Below are 23,287 nucleotides of genomic sequence, written 5' to 3'. Positions count from 1 at the left end.
TTTCAGATAAATGTTAAAAATGAGATCTTGTCTATAAAGTATAAACAAAGAGAAAAGCCAACCTTTGCTGTGTGAGACGGCATAAAGCAGGCAGAGGACAAACAAAGCGTGGTAGTCATCATCGGTGCAATCAAGGGCGCTGTACACCATGTCTAAGAACGGTCTGCAAGGAGAAAGAAGGAAGGAAGGATGGATAGAGATAGATAATCATCCCACAGATACCTCCACTGTTTTTTTTACATGTCCAGATGCTGCGTGTGATGAAGTGTGTACATGTACCTGCTCCTCTGTGCTTGTGTGCGGGTGGCGGCAGCAGTCTTCTCCTCATCCGTGATGTTTTGCTCGGTCAGGTCCGACACCTTACATTTCTCCATCACAACCATCTCTATTTCTGCACACAGAAACACACTTTGTACTTATCAAATCAAATCATTTATACAGCACTTTTCATACCACATAACTGGGGTTGAAATAAAAAGTTAAAGAGTATAAAATGATCAAATAAACCTAAAAATTATTATTATTATTATTATTAATAGGTTGTGTTTAAAATAAACTACAAAATTAAACAACTAAAACACAGATAATGAAAAAAAAAAGGTAAAAATAAAAAAAATTAGCATTAAATAGAAAAAAAACAAAAAGGGTAGCAGACCTTCATTAAATGAATTTCATTAAGAAACACATTTAATTAAAAGTCAGGGGTAAAAAGATAGATCTTGAGCCTGGCCTTAAAAACTTCAAGGGTTTCAGCTGCCCTCAGGTCCTCTGACAGACTGTTTCACAAATGTGGAGCATAAAAACTAAATAAGGACTCCCCATGAGTCTTTGTGTAAATGTTTGGTATTAGTAAGTCATCTATTAGTAAGGACCTGAGGGCTCTGGAGGACTCGTAGCTACTGAGAATGTCTAAAAGATAAGAAGGCCCAAGATTGTTAAAGTTTTAAAAACCAGTAAAAGAACGTGTGCGAGTAATGTGTGCTCTCTTTCTGGTCCCCGGAGTTCTGCAGCACCTGTAGGTGCAGAGGTTTTCATTTGGAGACCAGAAAGAAGAGCGTCACAACAGTTGATAAAAGCGTGGATTCAGGGTCTGCATCGGCCTGAGAAAGAAACTGTTGAACTCTAGCGAACTTCTTCAGGTGGTAAAAAAGAAGTCTTGGTGACATTCTTGATGCGGGTGTTAAACCTGAGTTCAGGTCAAATATGACTCAGAGGTTTCTCACCTGTTCTTGTGGTTCTAATGCCAGAGTTCACAGTTCGTTGTTTAGTTTCTCTCTCTCTCCGCTCCAGTCCCAATAACTAAAACCTCAGTCTTACATTTTAAATGTACACTAACGCGGAGATTTACTGCCCCACATATTAAACATCTAACACACTCAAAGTTATAAATAAAACAAGGTTTATGTGATTATGAATGCACAATCTGAAGTGGTTCCTTCTTTATAGCAGCAAAGAAACATCATGGTGGTCCCCTTTATCAAGCAGAGAGCAGGTAAAATTTAGTATGCAATTTTTATATAGCTCAAAAGTAACTGAAGTTATGAGCTGATCTTTTTAAAAAGTTTATTTTATCACTTCTTTTATCAATATGTTAAATAGGGTAGGTGTCTTTTTTCCAAGCTGTATGGTACACATCTCATTCTGAAACCATTTCTGGCTCTTCAGCCCACGATGCGATCTGTGCTAAAATCCACCACTGTCACAACCAGTTGTGTTCATTTGGGACTAAAGAGGTTTGATAATTCAACAAAGGGACCTTGTCAAAGTCACGAAGGAATAATTTCAGATGAGGGAAATGGTCACAGATGTCGAGCTAACAAACACACATGCACACTCAGAGCAGGAGTGAGAGACAGGCGGAGAAGTGAGGAGCACAGCATGGATGATGTGTCACTGTGGGAATGGACATTTTGCTGTCATGAGGATTGTGTGGGAATATGATCAGTTGTAAATATGGACAATCAGGATGCACCAAACAGAGGAAAGAGTGAGGCCTGATAATGCTTCTTAAACCAGTTATTTTCACAAATTCTTGACTGTTGATGAGGCTGATTAGAAAGTTTAAGCAGCAGAAGCATGGGGTGACAATCGTGTTACTGTTTACTTCTTCACCCCAATGAAAAACAATAAAGCATCACAACACTAATTCCCCAAAACACTGGGACGCTGTGATGAGAGTAAAGAAAAACTGAATGTAATGATTTGCAAGTCTCAAATCAATATTTTTTCACAATAAAACATGGGGAACATATCAGATGTTTAAAGTGAGACATTTTACTATCTCAGAAAAAATATTAAATCATTTTAAATTTGATGAAAGCAAGTTAAGATGGTGCTGAACAAACATGACTGGGTGTACAAAGAGCACCTTAGAGAGGGGTAAAGGTGGGCTGAGGTTCAACAACAAAGAACTGTGTCTACAAATTACGAAGCCATTTCAGAGTGATGATCCTACAACAAAGTAGGAAATCCTTTCATGATTACTTAAAATTTAAAACTTAAAAATAAATAAATAAAATTCTAGACACTGAGTCCTTAGAGGGAAGAGGAAAGACACCGTTCAACTTGATATTAGTGCTTAATGAAATTAAGCATTGTGGATGGGTGCAGCAGGGTGCATTAGTGTCATATGGCTTCTTGCACATATGCTGTTATTGCTGAAAGGTATATACAAGTTTTAGAGCAACATACGTTCCCAACCACGTCTTTCTCCAGGAAGGCCTTGCCTATTTTAGCAAGACAATGCTAAACTACATGCAGCCTGCAGTCCAGACCTTTTACCAACATCTGGCACAAAATACAAGAAAATACAACAAAACTTTAGAGCGTCGAAGAATGAGACACAGATGGGACAACATATTGCTTCTAGCAGCTGTTGTCCTCAGTTTCCAGGTGTGTAGGAACTGCAACTAAAATAAGAGGAGTTGCTCCACAGTGGTAAACCAGGCCCAGTCCCAACGTTTTTCAGATGTGTTGTTTTTTATTTGCTACTGTGAATAAAATATTAGTTCATGACGTTTGCAACATGCTGCACTGTTTTTCCTTCCATTTTAAGAAGCACCCCAGCGTTTATGGATTTATTGTTGTACTATTATGAATGCTTTTTTTTAAGCTCTTCTCTGTTTTAATGAGTTGTTTCTTCACTGTTTGGGGACACAGGATTGCTTCAGTAGTAGCTGCTGGAAGACTAGACTGTATGGGAGATCATAGGTCTGATTGATGGGATTAAAGACGCACTCACAAGCACACACCTGTACTGCTGTGTCCAATGAGACTCACACTCACCTTCCGCCATCTCCCCACTCGCTCTGCTTCCCTTAGAACTCCCACCTCCTCCTCCCTCTGTACCTTTTCCCTTCTCCCTCTCTCCTCCTCTGCCACTGTCATCATCCCAGCCCTCCTCCAGTCCTCCACCACTGCTGCCTCCTCCCCCTGCTCTTTCATCATCTTCCTCCTCGCCCAAGTTCTTATAGTTCGGTCTTTTCTGTGTTTTCTTGCGGCCACGATGGCGGGACAACTCCAGGGAGCGCTCCAGAGATTCAGGAGGTTTGATGAACCGACGCACTCCTCCTGCACTGGCCTGCTGGGGGAGAAAGGAGCAAAGCGGACAAAGTAGAAAAAATGAGAGGTGGTGGGGAAACAACACACGGTTGGAAATGAGGATAAAGAAGTTATTTTACCAACTATATTTCAGACAAAAGAAAATCATAAATTTAGTCAATAACACAGCACAGTACACTGCAATATGGACTGAAAAGATGCTGCTGCTGATAATGGTTCAAAATGAGTGAGAGGAAAAATGAGAGGACAGATGATTATGTTCTGAAGAAAATGCACTCAGAGCCTATTTACTTAGAAGAGATATCCTGTTTCCAGTGAGCAATATTATTGCAACCTTTTAAGGGTAAATGTGTTTGCATATAAACTTGACATGCACAGACAAACACATAGTGGTTCTGAGTGTGAAAATGCTCACAACCATTCACACAAAAAAGAAGATAGTTACCGTAAGCTGACAGCACTATCATGTCGATCAAAGTCCCAAAAAAAAAAACCAACAAAAATAAACACTTCCTCCTTTTAGCACTTCTTGCAAGAGAAAACACCAAACACACACGCCCACACACACACATCCACCAACACACAATTTGATCACAGTCTCATTCTATGAAAAGAAACACATTTTTTATTTATCAATTAAAAAAAGCCCTTAAACTTGCAGCAAACTACACAGGAAGCAGCTGGTAGACGATCAGATGCTGAGCTGTGATGCACTTACAGTAAAACTGAATAACCAGAATAAAGATTAAGCTAGCATATTCTATTAATAAATCGCTTATTTAAAGCTTCCACATTAAAAAAAAGGCAAAATTACTCAAAGGAAAGTACAAATGAGAAACCATGAGGGGGCTAGACTTCTGGGTAGACCAGAATTTGAGATTCAAAAATAAAACTGTGGGAACTAAAACACATATATTTTTTTTTTATGTCAGTAAGTTTCTTAAGATTAAATACAAACTGAGGAGCTGGCATATCTTAAACTCATGTAACTTCTGAAAAATATACACTTGGTTTTCAAGCAGCTGTGACCAAAATCAACAGTTTAAACACCCCATGTCCAGATCTTCAGATCTTTAGTTTGAGTTTTTCCCCCTTTCGTAAAGAACGATGAGCTTTGGCTACGCTCCAACAAATGAATGCTACCTCGGATGTTTTCAGCTACCTTCAGTAACACATTACTGAACAAACTCAGGACTTTCTTCTGAACCATAACAGTGGCTTGGGGGTAACAAATGAAAAAAATACCAATTTTACCATCACAGGGCTGTGTATCTGCATAGAAAGGCAGGACTGGGGGTAATGAATAGTAACAAATATTAAGTTTAAATGTAGATAAACTTCAGATGTCAGCATGTAATGCACTTTGACATGTTGTTCTACACCAACACTGAAAAATGTCATGGGCTGTTTATTTTTACAAATTTAATATCTAAAGTTGTAATAATCGGTTAATTATTTACTAAAATCTAGGCTTTAAAAAAAAAAAAAGGTTTGTCATTTACATGCCTTTGTTTCATCTTGCGGTTTCACTCTCACAGTATATCTGAACCTGATCCATCTGGCTGTATTATCTCCTCTCCTATATTAGCTCCTCAGCTAATATTGAATATAATATCATAAAATAAACGCAAACAACAGGCTATCTAATTATAATGAGCCAATGTTTTGCATCAACACCCTGCTAGTTTCATGTCTTGATTCAAGGAGCAACAGGAGTGGGAAGGGGGGAGGAAGCAGCTGCACAGCACAGAGACAGCGAGTGATCGAAGCAGCAACATTTGCACAAAACTATGTGACGTTCATAAAAAAAAAAGAGGCAACAAAACAAAACAGAGCAGAAAAAGTGTTTGTGTTGGACCCTCTCACCATGAAAAGTGTGGGTGTCAAAACATCCACACCCACACGGGTGCGACGCCCATGGTAAATGCCGGCTTTAGGTACTTTTATGCTGCGTTGGCGCAGGGTCAAAATGACCCCCTCTGGTGGTTCTGTGGGGTACTGGAATGTCAGCGGTTCTAGTGTTTAAAAAAAATTCCTGCATCCAGGCGGTGATCCAGATCACCTCCAAAATCTAACCAGTTGTTTATTTTTCCATTTCAGAGACGTCTTAAAAACCTGTACATTATTTTTAAAGTTATGTTGCTAACAGACAAAAGTGACTAAAGTTGGACGGCTAACTGCAGTTTAAACCTTAAATGCACTTTTAACCTATGCATATGTCATACTATCTTCATATCAATCATCCTACCAAGATTCAAAATAATTTTGAACAGCAATATTAACTGGATAATAAATTAGATGGCTTATCATTCTTAAAGGCATTGCTACTTTTCTTGCTTTGGCATGTAATAAACTAAACATTTCCCAAACATTACGGTTGGTTTGTTTTCTAAAAGACATTTAAACTGAGATGGGCTGGACACCTTTTATTCTGCTTAATACATTATAATGACTATAGTTGCAACTTTAAAATACATACAGTCAGAAATGTGAAACAAGAAGTCATTGTAATCCAGTATGAGTTTGTCTTAGTGGTTTCATTTCTTCAAACGGTTCTTCTCTTACAAAAAACCGACTGAAGCATTGAAACTAGGTGGCCCCATTTTATTTAACCTCTTGCACCAACAAAAAGCCAAATAGAACATACTGTATATGGATGCACATCCACCTGCGGCGCACAGTCTGAAACCAAAACCAATAGCAGTCACATTTAACTCAAAAAAGACCTCTGCAGCAATTTCTCGTAATCACCCTACAAATCCCAAGCAAGGTTCTATTGTAATCAACATTTTCTACTCGTTTCTCCATTACTTCTTGTTTTCTTCCTTCCTTCGGCGTTCTCATGAAGAGAAAATGGTCACATAACAATTAAATATAAATAACTATTTAATTCAGTCTGCAAAGGAGCATTCACACTATTATTTTATAGGATTGTGATCATACAAGGAAGCATTTAAATGGTTTCAGTTAATACGGTTTCATATTAATATGGCGTTTCACCCTGAAATTTAATAAAGTTTTTAATATCTGAGCCTCTGCAGACCATCTGAAAGAAACAAAAATACACAAAAAATAAAACTAAACAAAAAAAAAACTAAACTAACACTGATATGTGTATCACCTCACTGTGTTGCTGAATGTGTCTGAGCAGGACTGTGCTGTAGCTGCAGCTAAAAACACAGCATGCATGCTGTCAGATATAAACCACAAGCTAGTATCTGTCTGCGTGTTGCACCTGTTAGCTGACAATGTTCTGGTAAACCGCTCAGTCTCAGCCGCTGCTGAGAAATTAATGGAGATCAGAGAGCATGCCGTACACACACACGCACACACACACACACGTTAAGCAGCACTTGAAAATAGAGCACCTTTTGCAGATCAGAGATAAACCTCTGCAAGTACAGTAAAACAGCTGCATTTGCTTTGAAAAACTCAATACTGGTACACATATGCAAATTGCAGCATTATGTATCCCGATGGTGCACTTACCACAAAACATCTACAGAAGCAAAAGAAAGACAGAAAAAAACACTTCTTCCAGGAAAGAGATCTGGGTTAGGTGAGCCAGCTCTGTTTGTGTTCCATCATGTGACCCAATTTCCTGCCACATCACAGACAAACAGGAAGTACCATTTTACCACCTGCGAAGAAACAGAGCCTGTGCCTCATTTGTCTGCGTTTCATCTCTGATGAATCAAACAATAACACATATCTGATGTGGGAAACATAATCAATATCCATAACCCAACATACAGGTAAAGAGAGAGAGAGAAAAAAAAGAATATGAATACCAAGATTTTGTCACGCAACTTCTTACATCTACTAGGCGTCTTTAGGAACTGTAATGCCTTTCTTTCTATAAATCACAAAAGTGTTCAATGTGCTCTCAACCAATGGAACTGACATCTCTGCAGGTTTAATCCAAGTACATAAACTCAACTTAGGTATTAATCAGTCTTTTATTATAGCTCAATTTATCGGATTCCTCATTACGGAAATTAAATAATTAAAGTTAAACCTGGCCCTGTGTGAAAAGTCCTAGGAAGAAAAAAAGTAGGACTAATCAACCAAAAAGCTCAGGACAGCAAATTCACTTCAGTTCTAATTGTCTTCTTCTAAAATAACATTTCGGTCAATTTCAATGATTTCGACAGTTTAGTAACATTTATCTAATATTCCATATATGATGGTAGTACGAGCATGGTAGTCTCCACTTGTGGTAGACCAGAACTGTGAATACATCACACCTCAAGTCACATTCACTGAAAAGGTAGGCTGTTTCTTACCATAGCCACAGATTAAGCATATACATACACACTCACACATACACACACACACACACACACACACACAGAATAACCACAAGGGTTCTCAGAAACGCTCACTAGCTCAGCACGCCCACCTGCCAGTACAAAGAGATGGTCAAAACACTGAGAAATGGAGGAGTGGTAATAAGGGAAGAGAAACTAAATCAAAGGAAGAGGGGAAGAAGGGAGGAAGAGACAGAAAATCAGAGGTGAGGGGAATCAGTGGGGAAAAAAGCGGGGCACAACGGGGAGACAGAGGAGAAGATAAAAGGGAAATTACATGACCATAGAAACAGAAATGAAGGCAAACATTCAGAGAAAAAAAAACACTGAAGCAAAGTGAAAGAGAACATTTAAATTAAATAAAAGGGACGATCATAACAAAAATGAAGGAAGTGTTTGAAAAATGGAAAAAGGGGAAAGGAAAGAAAAAAAAAAGGCATTTGCATTTTGTTGTTTTGATGTGGGTGAAGCATGGAGAAAACCAATGACCCCACCATCTCAAATCTACCCACACACACACACACACACACACATTTCTGGAACTGTGTGTGTGTGTCTGTCCGTGTGGTTGGATGTGTAGGTGTTCACTTCTTATTCAGGAACTGTACTCTGTGTGTGTTTTACTTTTTAAAGTCCACATTGCAATGTACACTGCTGAAGGTGTCGTATTTTGTTTTGCTATGTGAAACATGGAGAGAACGTCCACATGTTGTAGTATTACCGTGTTTTTATGGGTGCTGTGCACATCTGTCTGTGGGGTGAAGACAGACAGGTCTCCATTGAGAATAACTTCTGCGAGGGCGCTGACCAGCGGTTGATAGTGAATGATTAGAAACACCTAGAAAACAAACATCCCCACAAAAAAAAAAGAAAAGAAAATGACTTTTCTCCTTCCACACATTAACATTTTCCCACTGACAACCGCCTCCCACTAAATAATCGGATTTTACCATCACTGCTTTTTACTACTACTTTTTAAATTTTAAAGTATTTGATTTTCTATGTTGTCAAAAACAAGCAGGTTAGACAAACTTCTTTAAAATTACACAAAAAAACGAAGATTTACTTTGAAACATAGAAGCAAAAAACAAAAACTTAAAACTTCTTCCGGCTCAGATAAATACGAAAAACCACCAAATATAAATATATTGTTCTCCACTTATTGAATATAACAAACACGATAAATAACTTCACATTTATCTATCCTATATTAAATATACCAGTACTCTGCTGATGGTATCTAGTGTGAAAGTGTGTGGGTTGCTTACTTGAGACAGCAGGTATAGTGACACCTGAGGGTTAATCTTCCGCTCTTCAGACTAAGAAAACGAAAGGCAGAATATATAAGATTAAACACAAATTGGTTTTAGAAGTTGTTGCATGTTTGTGATAAGTGATAATAAGTGCCATATCATCACCGAAAGAAGTCAGACTTTTTCTTTTTTTAAATACACCCAGCATCATACACATGCTCAGATTTTTAGCTGTTGAGTCAAAAATGAATAGAGAAGCTCTGCAGTCAGACCCCCCACTTCTCCACATGAACACTAGATTTGAAAGAATAGTAAAGTCTAAAATTAAGAAACTTCAAGGAAAATGTCTGTTTCACTATGAGGTTTTCAGCCATAATGAGGAAGTTTCAAGTGTCATTGAGAGCTCTGTAATAACTTACTAAATTAAGCCCAATGTGGCCATGAAAGGTGACAAAAATGCATTTAGAAACAAATGTGAGTTAAGGTTTTTTTTTTAGGTCATTGTAAAATAATGTATTTGGCTCTATATTTATCAAAAGATGTAAAGATATAACACACAGCATGGTACACAGTAGTTATACATGGTGAAACTGTATACTAATAATATCATGAGCCTTAACCATCAGACTGTGGGAAAAAACATGTGTACCAGAAGTGGGAAATTATTTTAATAAACCATATTTACCCAAATATAGCTTCCCATTTTCAAAGGTCAGTGTCACATAGTTCATTTTTAAAGGTAACGTACCGTCTCAGGACTAACCAATGAGTAGACATAAAGGGGCAGGAAGAGACGGTTAAGGAGGTGGTCGGTTAACACGTCATTAAGGAATTCACAGTTGATGATGAGGATGTCATTCAGGTAATGAAGATGGTCAAGGTGCTCTGCTACCAGGTCACTTAACTTTCCTCTGTTTTTATGCCTAAGAAACGGCAGTGAGAGGCAGAACACTGATGTTATTGTAAAGCACATAAAAATTGTTGTCCAACTTTTAATCCACTTGATATTAGTTTTTCAGGCTTAGATTAAAATATTGGAGGAAAAAACAACAACAAATACAAATAAAGATGTCCTATGATGCAGTGTGTACAATCTTAGATTTATCCAATAAGCAGCAGCACAAAGCTTTCAATTCCAAGACAAGCCTGACCCCTAGAGGTCTTGAGAGGAAAAGACCAAGATCACTTACTCTTCATCTGTCTGCACACACTTGTCCAGTTCAATGACATGGCTGCCGATAAACCACACCAAATTACTGAAATACGGGACAGCTGTCTTGTCTCGAATGTAGTGCAGCATGTGCTGGTTGTCCACTGGAGGGAACAGGGTCAGGAGGGGGAAGTTGTTACAGAGGTTGTCCACAAATATCAAACAAACACAGAGTTCATCGGCTGCAGACACACTGTACGATCCCAGGAAATACCAAAATGTTACGATTAAATATGATCATAAAAACAAAGTGCAAAGGAAAAAAAAATACAGAAGATTTAAACCAGATTTTCTCCAAAACTGTATTATATTAAAAAAGAAAAAAAAAACATTCATGTGCAAAGAATTGAAGGAAAGTCTGCGATTTTTAAACATAAAGAGTGTTTACAGGTTTTTGGAAGGACTTGAATATGTGGGAAAAAGAAATTGTTTATAGCTTTCTGTACATCCACGGGAAGCAGCATGGAAGCTGAATCCATTGTTAGCGTCTAGAGATACTAGAGATATGAAGTTAAAAAAAAAAACTAAACAGTAGCCAAATCCAATTAATGAACAGAGAGGGAGATGCTGACTAACCATGGAGACCAAAACTGTCAAACCCGCCACCAAAAAAAAAAAAATAAATATATAAAAAAGAGGGGGAAAAAAAAACTAGCATGTGCTAAAATTAAATCTTTAGAGCAATTAGGCTGAAAAAAAAAAAAAGAATAATAATAATAATAAAACATTAAGTGGCATGCATGTATTTCTGCATGTATGCAGGTGGATAAAAGGTGATAAATGAATTACAAGAGTACACAGATCTATATAATTAAAACAAATACATCATTTGGAACAAGCAGGGCTGGGCAACCACAAACAAGGGCTGATTCATTAAAAAGGTAAAAAAAGAGAGATTAAAATTTGAACCTTTAAACAGGTTACCTGAACAATTTCTTTAAAATTTGCACGGTCGTGTTATTAACACACTGTGTGAACAGCTACAACAGCCTCTCAGCAATGACTCGACATGTTGCCTGGATACCCAGCCCTGAGAAAAAGACTGAATGAATGGAACCAACTTACATGAAACTGCAGTTAGGCAGATGGGGCGCGTAGAGGGAGAGGAGTAGAGAGACAAGGGGAGGAAGATTGGGAGGAGTGGTTGGAGAGGGGAGGGGGAAACAGACACAGGGTTAATGTGAGTAAGGGGGCGGCTGTGGGAGGTGGAAGGTGGAACGGACCCTGCGGGTGTCTTAAATAAACTGCAAACAATGGCACCCTTGGAAAATAGGTTTCAATGTAGACAAGTTAACATCATATTCTTATTTTGTGGTTTCTTTTCTGTGTTGCTGTGTTAAATCTGATCATATATAAATTGCTGAATTATAAATGGTTTCCCAGGTTGTCATATGTTGCAGTAAACATACCAAGGAATAAGTAGGAAGCATCAGTTCAACATTGAGACGTTACACGTCTCCTCTGTTACATAATCCCCGATTTTCAGTGTTGTATCCTAAGAATTAACTTGGTAGTAGGCCACACTTCATGATTTCTTAAATTTTATACAGTACTTTGACATTCATTAAAATGGATTCGTCAGAGTTGCTCAATAAACTGATTCTTCCCACACCAACAGATTCCTTGCTGTATCACAGCCCACAAACAGGCCAGCAATGATAAATTCTCTATACCATGGTGTTACGTCATATATTACTTTAGTTCAATTACAGTAGGTCAGTTTTGCTAACTGTAACTGTGGAGTTACAGAATCAGGATGGCATGAGTGACGCGAGAAAGAGCTGTAGATTACAAAGTGTTGCATGCAGGATGAGACAGGCAGAAACTTTATCCTGAGATTCTGGTAAAGCATATACAGAGAAAGTAAGCATGAAGACAGAAGCTGGTTCCCCAGGAAAGTTGGCTCAGTCCCCCGAGAAGCCCAGAGAAATGCAAAGGCTGGAGAATCACAGAGCAGACAGGACCACGGCCACCGGAAAGCATCAGTGCAGCATCACTGCTGTACCACAACATGACATCATGAAAGACCTGCAGCACATGACAAATGCTGGGAACAGTAAATGTGCTGAGGAGTTACTTTCCTTATAGTTGGTAAATATGAGTGTGTGAGATCAGTGAAGCAGTGATGCTGACGTTTCTGATTACACAACTTTAAAATATTAGATAATCTTAAAATAAACTTAAACCACATCATCTTCTCTCTCAGGGATTATAGAATGTTTCAGGATGTTTTTGGATTTAAAAAAAAAGATGATTATTAAATGACAGAGGATAAATGTGGGTGGCCTGTTCATCTGCACCCTAAACTTTCTATACAAATGTAAACATGTCATTTTATAAAATTATAACTATGAAAAAAATTAAATATTAAATATTACTGAAAGTAAAGCGGCAACACTTTGAACTAGTTTTGCATGATACAAAAAAAAACCTCAGCCTACAAACTCCTCAGGTGCATGCTATAGATGAGTTCAGGTATCTATATATTGCATCAGGTCCAAACGGTTAATAATACTACACACACTGATCTCAAAACAGGCTTATCACTTGTCAAAACTGCAGTCATCTGCTGGTTAAGTGATATTACATCTTCATGAATGTAAATTCTGAATAAATTAGAACAATTCTAATATATTTAACGTAATTCTGTCATTTCAGCTGCAGATTACGGCTCAATACCTTTCAAATATGTAGCAGTAAGAAAAATATATACTTGATTTTAAATATGAATTCACCTGAAAGACAACACATGCCACAAGTATGACAATAAACCAATGTTACCTGTTAGTCATGCTCATGCACCAGATGCAGCAGCAGAAGAGGGTAGGAAGCAGAAAGAAAGGCGATAGGCAGTCCCAGAGTCCCCGGAGTCTGTGTGTGTATGCGCAAGTGTGTAGTTTGCATGTGCACATGCGTGCTCCTGCAACTCACCTTTGTAGACGTTGAGTGTGATGGTGCGGACTGCGATGCGGACCATGCTTTCAGGGTGGTTGAAAAACTTAATGGCTTCGGTGTACAGGGCAAAGTCATTAGTGTGCTGTGTGTGGGAGACAGAGAGGGGGCGCCGGTGAGCAAGGCAACGCACCGCCGCGCTCAGGCCGCAAATGAACACAGAGAGAGAGAGAAAAAAAAACAGCTGGATAGAAATGCTGGGCAGCATCAGTTTTTATAAGACTTGCAAAGAATAGCATCATCACTCCGTAGAGAAAAAAAAAGTACAAGGAATGTTAATTAAAATCTAGAAAAATCTACAAAAATATGACAGGAAAACAAAGAGAAATATACTGTGTTGTAAAAAAAATTGGCCAAATGAACTCTTTAGGATATTTGTCTCATTGTAAAACTAGCCTGTCAGGACCAACTCCCATCATGCTGAGCTAATGTTGCTTACACAGTAAAAGCACGCTGCTTTAATAAAGCTCTGTAAGACAAACAGACAACCGAATCTTGCGGCTTTCTCTCTCTGTGCCAGTGCCTGAACCTCCACCCTACTCTTCCTCAGTCACTGCGACCTCCAAGTAAGTTGAGACTCGGGGTTGAAACAGAAACCTAGAAGTCACAGCAAATGAAGAAAATGACCCTGAAACCAAGCCCAGACCAAGAGCTTGTGCTCTAGTTTTTCTTATTTATTTATTTTAATAAAAAGACTTGTGTAGAGCTGAGAGTAGACAAAAGTAACCCAATGGCGCCATCTAGAGAATACATTTTTTATCTAGATTGTGCTGTTAAATCATAAAGGACATGAACAGGACTTATAAAGAGTATTAAAGAAATTTAAAAAAAGAAATGATTTGCCTTTAAACTTACTAAATATAAACTGGTCTACTAATAAAAAAATACATTAATTTTTAAAAAATATAAAGTTTACTTTGGTTATTACCTGACAAACATAGAATAAATAAAAAATAAATTAACAAAAAGAAGAAAAACTGAAATTGGTTACTTCAATGCATAGCAACATGCTCTCAGATCTACACAGTGGGTCTGGTTCTGGCTTCAGGAATACAGCTGCCATCGACAGTACACCAATAACTTTCCCCAGACCACACAGGCCAACGAACAGACTTAGAATACCACTATGAAAATAAAGCGGAACAACATGTCTAATTGTTGAGGTGGTTTAAAATCCTTTTGGGTTTCTATACACATACATATGACATTAATTCCCTGCTCAAACTAAAATGCTTGTATTAAATTCTAAATACAAAGATCCTTAATGCAGATGCTGCTAAATAAACCCATCTTCACAGGAAGTTGCTGCACTGACAGGAAGTGTTTTGCACATTATGTGAAGAGATGCAAACTGATAAGATCAACTTGCAGCCAATGTAAGGGACAAACAAGCCTCAAAATTCTTTTAAAAAAATCCTCTTATCGCTCAAAAAGTTTTGACTTTTTATCTTAAATTTACATGCATATGAAGTTTGTCCAATTTCAGCACAACACACGTTTCTCAGCTGGTGTTAGCATAAATTCCTTCTCTCCTTTTTATTATCATTCTCAATATCTGAACTCATCCTTCCTTTCTTCTTGATTTTCATGCAGAGCACAGCAGCAGCTGCTGACACTGCACCAGTGTTTCATCATTTAGTCCCTCTTTGTCTTTTTCTCACACACCCAAACCCTCTGTGGCCTCACCTCATTGTAGAAGAAGTGCACAGTGTGGTTGTTTAATTTGAGTGACAGGGTCTTGAGGAATGAGATGTAGTAAGCCATGATCTCCTCGTCTGAGAAGTCAAACTTGTGGACAATGATGGAGTTGACATGGTTGTTTGACAAGAGATAATCTGGAAGTAGAGGAGAGAAAAATCAACCTGGAGAACAGCTTGATTAGATTTGTTGAAAGGACATGGTTTGCTGAAGACCTTCCGAATCAGACTTTGAAATCTCCTTCTTGGGATGACTAAAGCACTTTTTATTTCACTTTGTGATAATATTACAACAGTCCAAGGTCCCTTTTCATGTACAGATCAGTAAGCAGTGACCATCAAGTCATCCAAATTACCCCTAAGCCCGAGTTGAATGAGTAGATGTCCACTACTGTTTGAGAAACTCTGCAAAAGGAGGAGTAGTGCAAAGTGGTAGGACTAAAGGGAAGAGGTGAGATTGGGTCAAAGTGTGAAACTAGATCGTTTCTTTGCACGGTGTCTCATATTTGCTCTGCTGTCATCGGCTCAACTATGAGTTTATGCATTCTGCTCTCCTGTGTAGCAACATGACAAAGATTAAATTACTTTTAGCAATTCAAGGTTTAAAACGTTATTTTCCCCTAATATCTCAGGAACTGTATGTATTTATAAAATGTCAGCTTTCTGTTAAACTCTAAATCAAGACATGATCCTCAATTACATCACCAAATTCTTTCTGTTCCAAACGCTGAAAAATTCCAGCAAGGACCCTGCAAATTGCAATTAAAAGCCAGTCATTTTCGAAGAGTTTGTCTCTGTGTTGGCTGTGATGGACTGGTGACATGCCCACGGTGCGTTCAAGACATTTTCAAAGACACACCTTTACACATTCACAAGACTTCTCCATTACAGTATGAAGGAATCTCACCGTCCTACCAAGGATGCATCTTTGATTTGAGAAATAGCTAGTATATCATCTGTTGAGTTTTTAGTTGCCTAGCAACAAGAAACTCATGCAGTGCAAGCTGCTATGCATACAATATTTCAAGAAAGGTCAGGCTTATGCCTTGCAGTTTATCTTAGAAAGCTCTGCATGCACATCCAGATATTATGCTTTTTGTGCAATCCAACAGTTTTGTAACAAATAATACACAAAGTCATATTTTATAGTTTTTCCTTTTTAATTTTTTTTAAGCATTAGTGTAATCAAATAAATTAACCAAACTAAAAAAAAAGAATAACGTGGTTAAGGGCTAGTAAACCTATAATCATTGCATTTTAGTAGCATTTTTCATTTACTGGGTCTGTTTCTATAGAGTTATTATATAACAGTATAATGCAAACCAACACAACGCGACCAGAGCGCAGCTTCAAAACATAAAATCTGCCAAGAGCAAGCCAAACAAACAATCAGCTTTAATTAGCTACAGGAGCTCTAACCTGTTATTTAACATAGTAGCAGCAACAATCAAATTTAAAAATAAATAAATAAATAAAAACCATAGAGAGAAGAAAGAAGAAGGTGCTACATCTTCCTTTCAGATGTGTTTTATTGCTAAGATCTAGCCAGACACTAACCAGACAGAAAATGATCTCAGCTACCAGAACTCATCACTATGGCATCATATATCCATCTTTTTCCCTCCTCAATAAGTGAATGGAGATACTTACACAGTGAAGTCTCATGGCTGATGTTTTCAAACAGTATGTTGAGTGTCTGCAGGAGCTGGACACAGACGTAGCGACCAGACTTCTGACGCAGGATGTTCAAGAAGAAGACAAACATGTTCTTCTCCAGGAAAAAACTAATTGCATAAAAAGAGAGCAGACAAAGAAATAAAGAGCACAATTAAAGATGATATGATTTTAAAAAGTTTAATAGTTAAAAACAATGGTTGCCGTTTTCTTTTTTTAAGATTCATACAAGGTCCCAACAAAGTCCTTTCAGAAGGTGATATTTGTTGCATTCTAATGTGTATAAATATGTTAATAAAATATAAATGTATGCTTATAAAATGTCTCTAGTATTCAGTTTAATCCACTGAAACAAACCCGGGTCACTAATCTATAGGGATGCAATGGTTAGAGAATTTCTTGGTATGAATATTACCTAAGAAATTATCACGATTTTAAAATTATTACAACTATTATGCTTTAATTAATTTCCCAATACTATAAATCAGTAAAAATCTCATCAACACTCTTTAAAGGTCTTTAGAGCTGCCAAAATTAACATGTTAATACAAAGAGATAAAACAGTGGAATTAAGGTGTTATTTTCACTTATTTGTAAACAATTAACACACAAACAACTAAATTATTAATCATGCCATATTTAAAAAATCTTAATTTGTCGATATCTCAGCGAGAGAAGCTGACAGAGCATGTAGGTGCCAGAATCCACCAAAAACAACGTTTTCCTCCTTATTCAGGAAGGTTTTGACAGTTTTTAAGCCTTATATGTAGAATTTTGTCACCGGGTATTCGTGGCATATGAGTGCATTGTCACAACCATCCACCTAAAACCACTTCATCCACCTTATTAATGAAGTTTCTGACAATTAACTTTGACGTTCAGACATGACCTTCTATGGAAAGTGACAACCCAAATTGTGGTGTTTAATACCCTGATTAATTATGAAATTAATTCACTGTGACATCCCTACCTACACATGCCAAATTACATCACCTGTCAGATGGTAACTAATCACAGGCGGTGACTTGAAGGCAGCACCCATTATGCTTTCTTTAACTCCTAGGAAATAACTGACATTATTTCATTACTTGAAATGAGTTACAGAGTTTTTTTTTTATTTGATTTAGTCTCAACTGCACAAATCATTTAGCAGTTTTCCTTTGTACGGGTGGGGGCTTTTCTTGTTTTCTAGAGTTTAAGTAACAAACAGAAACAATAGGAAATACAGGAATTATCACACACATCAACATGGTGTAACTTTGAGCACAATTCTAGCAAAAACAAAACTTCCAAGTTCATACAAAGATGTCACTTTGACTCATCTGGAGATTAACTGACACTTACTCAAAGACAGAGCTGTCATTCTGGTCCCCCCAGATAAGGATCTCTGTGATGGAGCGGATGGTTTCAACTAGGAGGTTTCGATTATGGTCTGTTACTGTGGTGTTTTTGGTCAGAACATGGTACATGTACCTGAAAGAGGGACATGAATACAGGAAAGAAGTAAGGACAGAAAAAAGTTAAAGGATTGTTCTAATAAATTTTCTAAAATACAGCACTGTGCTAAAGTCTTACACCTCCCCTCATTTCTTTATATATTGTCCAGGAACATGACATAGGATTCTTCATGTGTTTTAAGGACGCACTGAGATATGTCAGGTTTTTAGCTAACAGCTTTTTAAAAATACAGAATGTTTATGCCTGTCAGACTGGCTTAGCCTCAGTATTTTGGGATGTAGTTATATAAACAGGAATCATTTATGTGCTCTCAGTTAAAAACCAGTTTTCTATTATGTTTAGACAACACAGACTCATGCCTTGAGTTAGGCATCTTTTTCTCCTTGAATATTTCATAGGAATGTGTGAAGTGGATTACCAGTTAAAAAAAAAAAAAAAATCAAAAAGCATAAAGCCTTCAGAAAATGCTCAAGTACAAAGACCAGACTGAACATGAGTGAAAAACAAGCCAATGCACAAAGAAAAACTTTGAAAGACCCCAAGAAACCCTGGAAAAATACTGTTGAAGGCCACTTTAAATGCTACAAGTCAAGCTGCTTGAAGGTTAAGTATGCAGAAATAAGGGATGGCTCAATACTTTTGCATACCCAATTCTATCATGATCTTACTAGTAAGTGCACATTCTGCAGTGATCTATGTAGAAGCTGTTCCGCACGTCTGATCAATATATCAACTTAAACCAGCCTCAGCTCTACTGATGGAGGCATTTGTCTAATGCCAGTAGTGTCCAAAAAGTAAAGTACCACCTGCGTTCACTCCCCATGAGAATTTTTACTGACTAGTATAACCTGAGGATAACCGACATTATTTATTTATTATTTATTTTTTATTATTGATGCACATGTTGGGGTGGGACGACGGCTCTTTTTTTTAGTCCACGGAGAGTAGCAACTGTATCAGTTTAAAGCAATGTCCCATTTAACATAATCTGTTCTGCAATTATGTTTGGAAGTGTAAAAAACCTCAGCTGACAATTTTAGCGTAGATGTTTGCAGATAAACGTGCAGATATTTAATAATATATACTGGTAAAAAAATAAAAATAAATTGAAAAAAGATCTACATTAGCATAGAATGCTGTCAACGTTTACAAGCTAGCTTACATTGTTATCTAACCTAACAGAAACCATAGAGAAACAACAAATAACTATTGGTATATGAGCAGACAACTGAATAGTTTTTAAAAGCTAAAGTTAGTTCAATGGCTAAAAACTGGACAAATGTTAACGCGGACAGTCGTTTTCAACCCCGGCGATTACATAGGCTAACATTAGCCTACGTGATGCTAACTACTCACTTTAAATGGTCCAAGGAGTGGATGTTTTTCGTTTTTCCCTGTCCTCCAACCCAGCTCCGTGACCGGCCAAACATAGTTGCAGTTTTAAGGGTGCTGCTGTTTCGACAGGTGATTTATTTTGTAAAGGTTAGTGACTACACCTCTCCATAGCACCCACTTTTACGGAGCGGATAGAGGGTGATGGGCGGAGATGGCAGCACTAGGGGGGGTCATTGCGTAACACTGGGTCCGCTCCTTTACTGTCAGCCGGACGATGACCCAGGGAAAAGTAATGACGAGCGGTGAGGAAGAGTTTACCGCTGAAAGAATGGGAGAGCGTTTGCCAGTGGAAAGACGCTTTGCCAAAACAATAAAGCCATAACTGTTTACATATTTGTTTCAGGTTGTAGTCAGCAAAGTGCAACAATGTCCACTGGAGGTTTCTTAACATATAAGGACAATTAGTTTAATTGGAATACAACTTCACTGCCTAGAACGGGTGAAAAGAGTAATCAATTCAGCTAAACTTGTTTGGGGAATCATATTAATGCTAAGTTATCTACTAACTTTATCAATTTGGAACATTTTTCTAGTTTATCTGCAATTTGTTTGTTCCACCTATGTGTTTAATATGGGCGTCCTCACCGAACAGGACATCGAATCTTAACGGGTTATCAGGCTCATCGCCCGGTTTAATTGGCGTCAAAACTCCGCCTACCAGGCTCTCCGCCGGGTCGCCCGTGCGTCTAAAATGGTGCGGACCCACTTTCAGCACGTATGTATGTCTGGGAGTTGTTGTCTTTTCCATACAACTAAACGAAAATAATGTAGACCAGAAAAACTACAACTTCCCACATTGGCAGTGACGAATAAATCACGCGACTACAATTGCGTTTCCTTCCATAGTGATTGACATCTCAACAGCCAATAAGAGTGGAGAATCTTAATCTGTGAGCCAATCACGTGCCGAGGCTTCAGGTGTCGTTTTTTTTGTGGTCGGCTCTATTTTGATGCAGTTGGCAAAAAACGACATTTATATAGTGAGAAGCATGTATTTGTGAATATTACGCTTTAGTCGATACGGATATGTTTAAGGAAACGCAAAGATTCTAGTTGCAGACATGTTTGCGTTTGTTTCGGCTAACCTTGCATGCTACTGTTTGTAGCCCTAGCCAGCCAGTTGGCATGGCATGAATTCCGCAAACCAGAGGAGGTCAAGAATGCGTCGAGCTAGCTAACACGATATTTTAATACTATCCGCTGCTTGTTATTTTTAGCAATGAACGTAACGTCGCTTGGACTACTTGATTTCCTGTCTTTTTTTCCTGTGCCGTACAGATAAACTGTTACTGGAAACCCCTCCTCGATCTTCTTCTTAGGGACGAGCCGAAATGGACGCCCCAGTCCCATCACCCCAAACAGATTTCTAGCGGTACCGACAACTCCAGACCATCACATACAGGCTCTACCGTGACTACAAACCAAATCGTGTCTATCTTTGTTTTCTATGACATACCCAGTTTATGCCCAGCTAGATTCAGTGGAATCGCTCCTGGACGAACTCCCATATATGTTTTATTTGGGCCTGTTCTTTGTGAACGTCCTCATCCTCTACTATGCCTTTCTGATGGAGTACATCGTCCTGAATGTGGGGATAGTATTTCTGCCTGAGGATATGGACCAGGCGCTGGTGGATCTCGGGGTGCTGTCTGACCCGGCCTCTGTCCCCTACGACACAGACACGGAGTTGGATGTGTTTGAGGGTTATCTGGAATGACCTGACACGGCTGAGGAGGCAGAGGCTGTGGGCCAGTGTGAACAATCCCCCCGTTATTATGGGAGAAAATGCCTCAAACTCGGCTCTTTTGCAACCTTCCTCTCATAGAGACATTTAAAAACAAGTAAGAGACTGAGTATTTTAAAATAAAGTTGGATCAACAATAACTTAGTGTTAAAAAAATATTTTGCTCATTTGCTATGCTGCTTGTGTCCTCAGGGTGCCCTGGCTCAAAAGAAGACAGCCCAAAGAAGATATTTAAACTATGCTGACCACATGGTCTGTCCCATGGGAAGATCAGTCTCTGCCAGATCAGCTGTGTTGGCTCTATTTGGACACCAGGGGGTCAGCACTGTCACATGTGACCCGCACTTAAATCATAATGAAAAGGATGCAGCACATGCTGTATGCAACTGCAAAGGGACAGCTGCTCCCTTTATCTTAAAGCTGGAGCAGGTTCTTTCCTCCCGTATTGTTTAGATCCAGCTGAGACATTTCAGATGAACTGGTTACAAGCAGATGGACAGTATCCCTTGTAGGCATGTTGCTTTGTTCTATTACTCTGAGAACAAACTGTTTCACCATTTGTACACAGGATCTATTGCTGCTTTGCAGACTCACTCATCCTCCAGGCTTCTGTCAAAATATGTCTTGGGGTTATTCATACTGTATTTCAGCATCAGGGATATGCACTCTCAGGAGCACCGTGAAGAACTCTGGGCATGCTGGCAAAACATCACACTGGAGATCAGGGTGTGTTTCTGCAGGATGAAAGAGAGTTAAACTTTTTTTTAATGTGCTTGTCATGCTTTTCACTGGTATGCAGAATGTATTCAAGTAACCAGATATAGGTTGAAGCAGTACGTCTGTGTTAGCCACAAAAGAATTTAATAGTCACAAGAATTTGAGTTAAGTGAATTTAATAGTCCACAATAGACACATTTTGGCTAAATGTGCCATATCTCATGGAAGGGGAAAAAAATCTAAATGATTGCATAAGATTTAATAATGTTCATCCTCTGTTCAACACGACTGTCAAAGCACGACTGTCAATGCATGATGTTGTGTTTTAAAGGATTTGATTTAACTGAAATTTAAGTTAGCTAAATTCTGTATTGTTAGAAATTTAGAATTCCTTTTTATGAAGTGTATGTTTCCACAGCAATAATAAACTGGAGGCAAACAAGGGGCCAGTTAAGTATTTTAATAAATCATTCACATAACTGTTATTTCACCCTTCTGTTTGGTTTGATGCTGAATGAGGACAAGATGCATATCTAAGAGGAGGCGGAGTCCAGCAGTCAAGCAGAATAAGCTAAATTTATATGGTAGTCATGGTGATGTGGTTGTTAAAGCAAAGATCTGCAGCAGTAAGGACCAAAAACAAAACATAAAATGTCTAAATATGTGCATGTCATTCTGAAGCTTAATCTGGTATTTTTTTTTTTTTTAGCATGTTTGCTTTAATGGATATATATTCTTCCAGACAGCCTTTCACCAAGATGACTGTACTGTACTGTACATGGTTCACAAAAGCAACCCTGCACAGCCAGCTGAATGAATTCAAAAGAAATGTCACACTGTTGTCAAGAATCTAGACAATAAAATAGATCCTAGTGCAAGACTATTTATTTTGACTGCAATAAGGACTCCAGTTAACAAAGATCATTCTTGGTGAATGCTGTAGCCTTATATGTTGACTCAACAATGACTTTTCTTTTAATAATAGAAATAATACAACATTGGTTTATCTTTCTAGGATTCATGAAGAAATATTCAATTCAGTGGCAAAATTTTTGATACGGTTAAACCAATGTGGATGACTGAGAGCTGCTGCTTCTTGGATTAAAGCTGCAATAAAGTGCTGTTTTGGAAAAAAAATGTGTTGGGAGGTTATGTATATTTTGAAAAAGAAAAAAGATCTGAACTCACTGACCAGTCAAACTGTTTAATATAGGATTATTTCACAAAAAGCTTTTTCAGCCCAGTTACGGTGTTGTGTACCGATGCGTATGCAGCTCATACAGTGCACACTTATAATGGCTTTTTAATTGATAATA

General features: G+C 38.1%; 2 protein-coding genes across 9 annotated transcripts in view; one reads left to right on the top strand and one right to left on the bottom strand.

The window, feature by feature from the left end:
* Window positions 1-19,686, bottom strand: part of clec16a (C-type lectin domain containing 16A) — a 47,233-nt gene extending 27,547 nt beyond the window's left edge. For 2 of the 8 annotated variants that reach the window (XM_041973590.1, XM_041973636.1), the window contains exons 1-13: window positions 19,472-19,683; window positions 18,002-18,130; window positions 16,634-16,767; window positions 14,973-15,121; window positions 13,266-13,371; window positions 11,400-11,405; window positions 10,315-10,438; window positions 9,873-10,047; window positions 9,140-9,190; window positions 8,593-8,709; window positions 3,286-3,583; window positions 280-391; window positions 63-163 (exon numbers count right to left, since the gene is read on the bottom strand). In XM_041973590.1, coding sequence (XP_041829524.1) covers window positions 63-163; window positions 280-391; window positions 3,286-3,583; window positions 8,593-8,709; window positions 9,140-9,190; window positions 9,873-10,047; window positions 10,315-10,438; window positions 11,400-11,405; window positions 13,266-13,371; window positions 14,973-15,121; window positions 16,634-16,767; window positions 18,002-18,130; window positions 19,472-19,545 — 1,576 coding nt within the window. In that variant the 5' untranslated portion in view covers window positions 19,546-19,683. Of the gene's footprint in view, window positions 1-62; window positions 164-279; window positions 392-3,285; window positions 3,584-8,592; window positions 8,710-9,139; window positions 9,191-9,872; window positions 10,048-10,314; window positions 10,439-11,399; window positions 11,406-13,265; window positions 13,372-14,972; window positions 15,122-16,633; window positions 16,768-18,001; window positions 18,131-19,471 lie in introns of all 8 variants that reach the window. The other 6 variants (XM_041973645.1, XM_041973617.1, XM_041973600.1 and 3 more) reach the window with 6 other exon arrangements.
* A 723-nt stretch (window positions 19,687-20,409) lies between these two features.
* On the top strand, window positions 20,410-22,415 carry dexi (Dexi homolog (mouse)). Its single transcript, XM_041973681.1, has 2 exons — window positions 20,410-21,351; window positions 21,447-22,415. Exon 1 carries the CDS (start codon window positions 20,958-20,960, stop codon window positions 21,225-21,227), a length of 270 nt encoding a protein of 89 aa, XP_041829615.1. The 5' UTR covers window positions 20,410-20,957; the 3' UTR covers window positions 21,228-21,351; window positions 21,447-22,415.
* The last annotated feature ends 872 nt before the right edge of the window (window positions 22,416-23,287 follow it).

The sequence above is a fragment of the Melanotaenia boesemani genome, chromosome 2 (assembly GCF_017639745.1).
Source record: "Melanotaenia boesemani isolate fMelBoe1 chromosome 2, fMelBoe1.pri, whole genome shotgun sequence".
Taxonomy (NCBI): domain Eukaryota; kingdom Metazoa; phylum Chordata; class Actinopteri; order Atheriniformes; family Melanotaeniidae; genus Melanotaenia; species Melanotaenia boesemani.
Note: the sequence above shows the minus strand (reverse complement) of the source record. Positions and strands in the feature narration are given on the sequence as shown.

Excerpts from the sequence above, each read along its gene's own strand:
- dexi (XM_041973681.1), top strand. The coding sequence starts at position 20,958 with ATGACATACCCAGTTTATGCCCAGCTAGATTCAGTGGAATCGCTCCTG.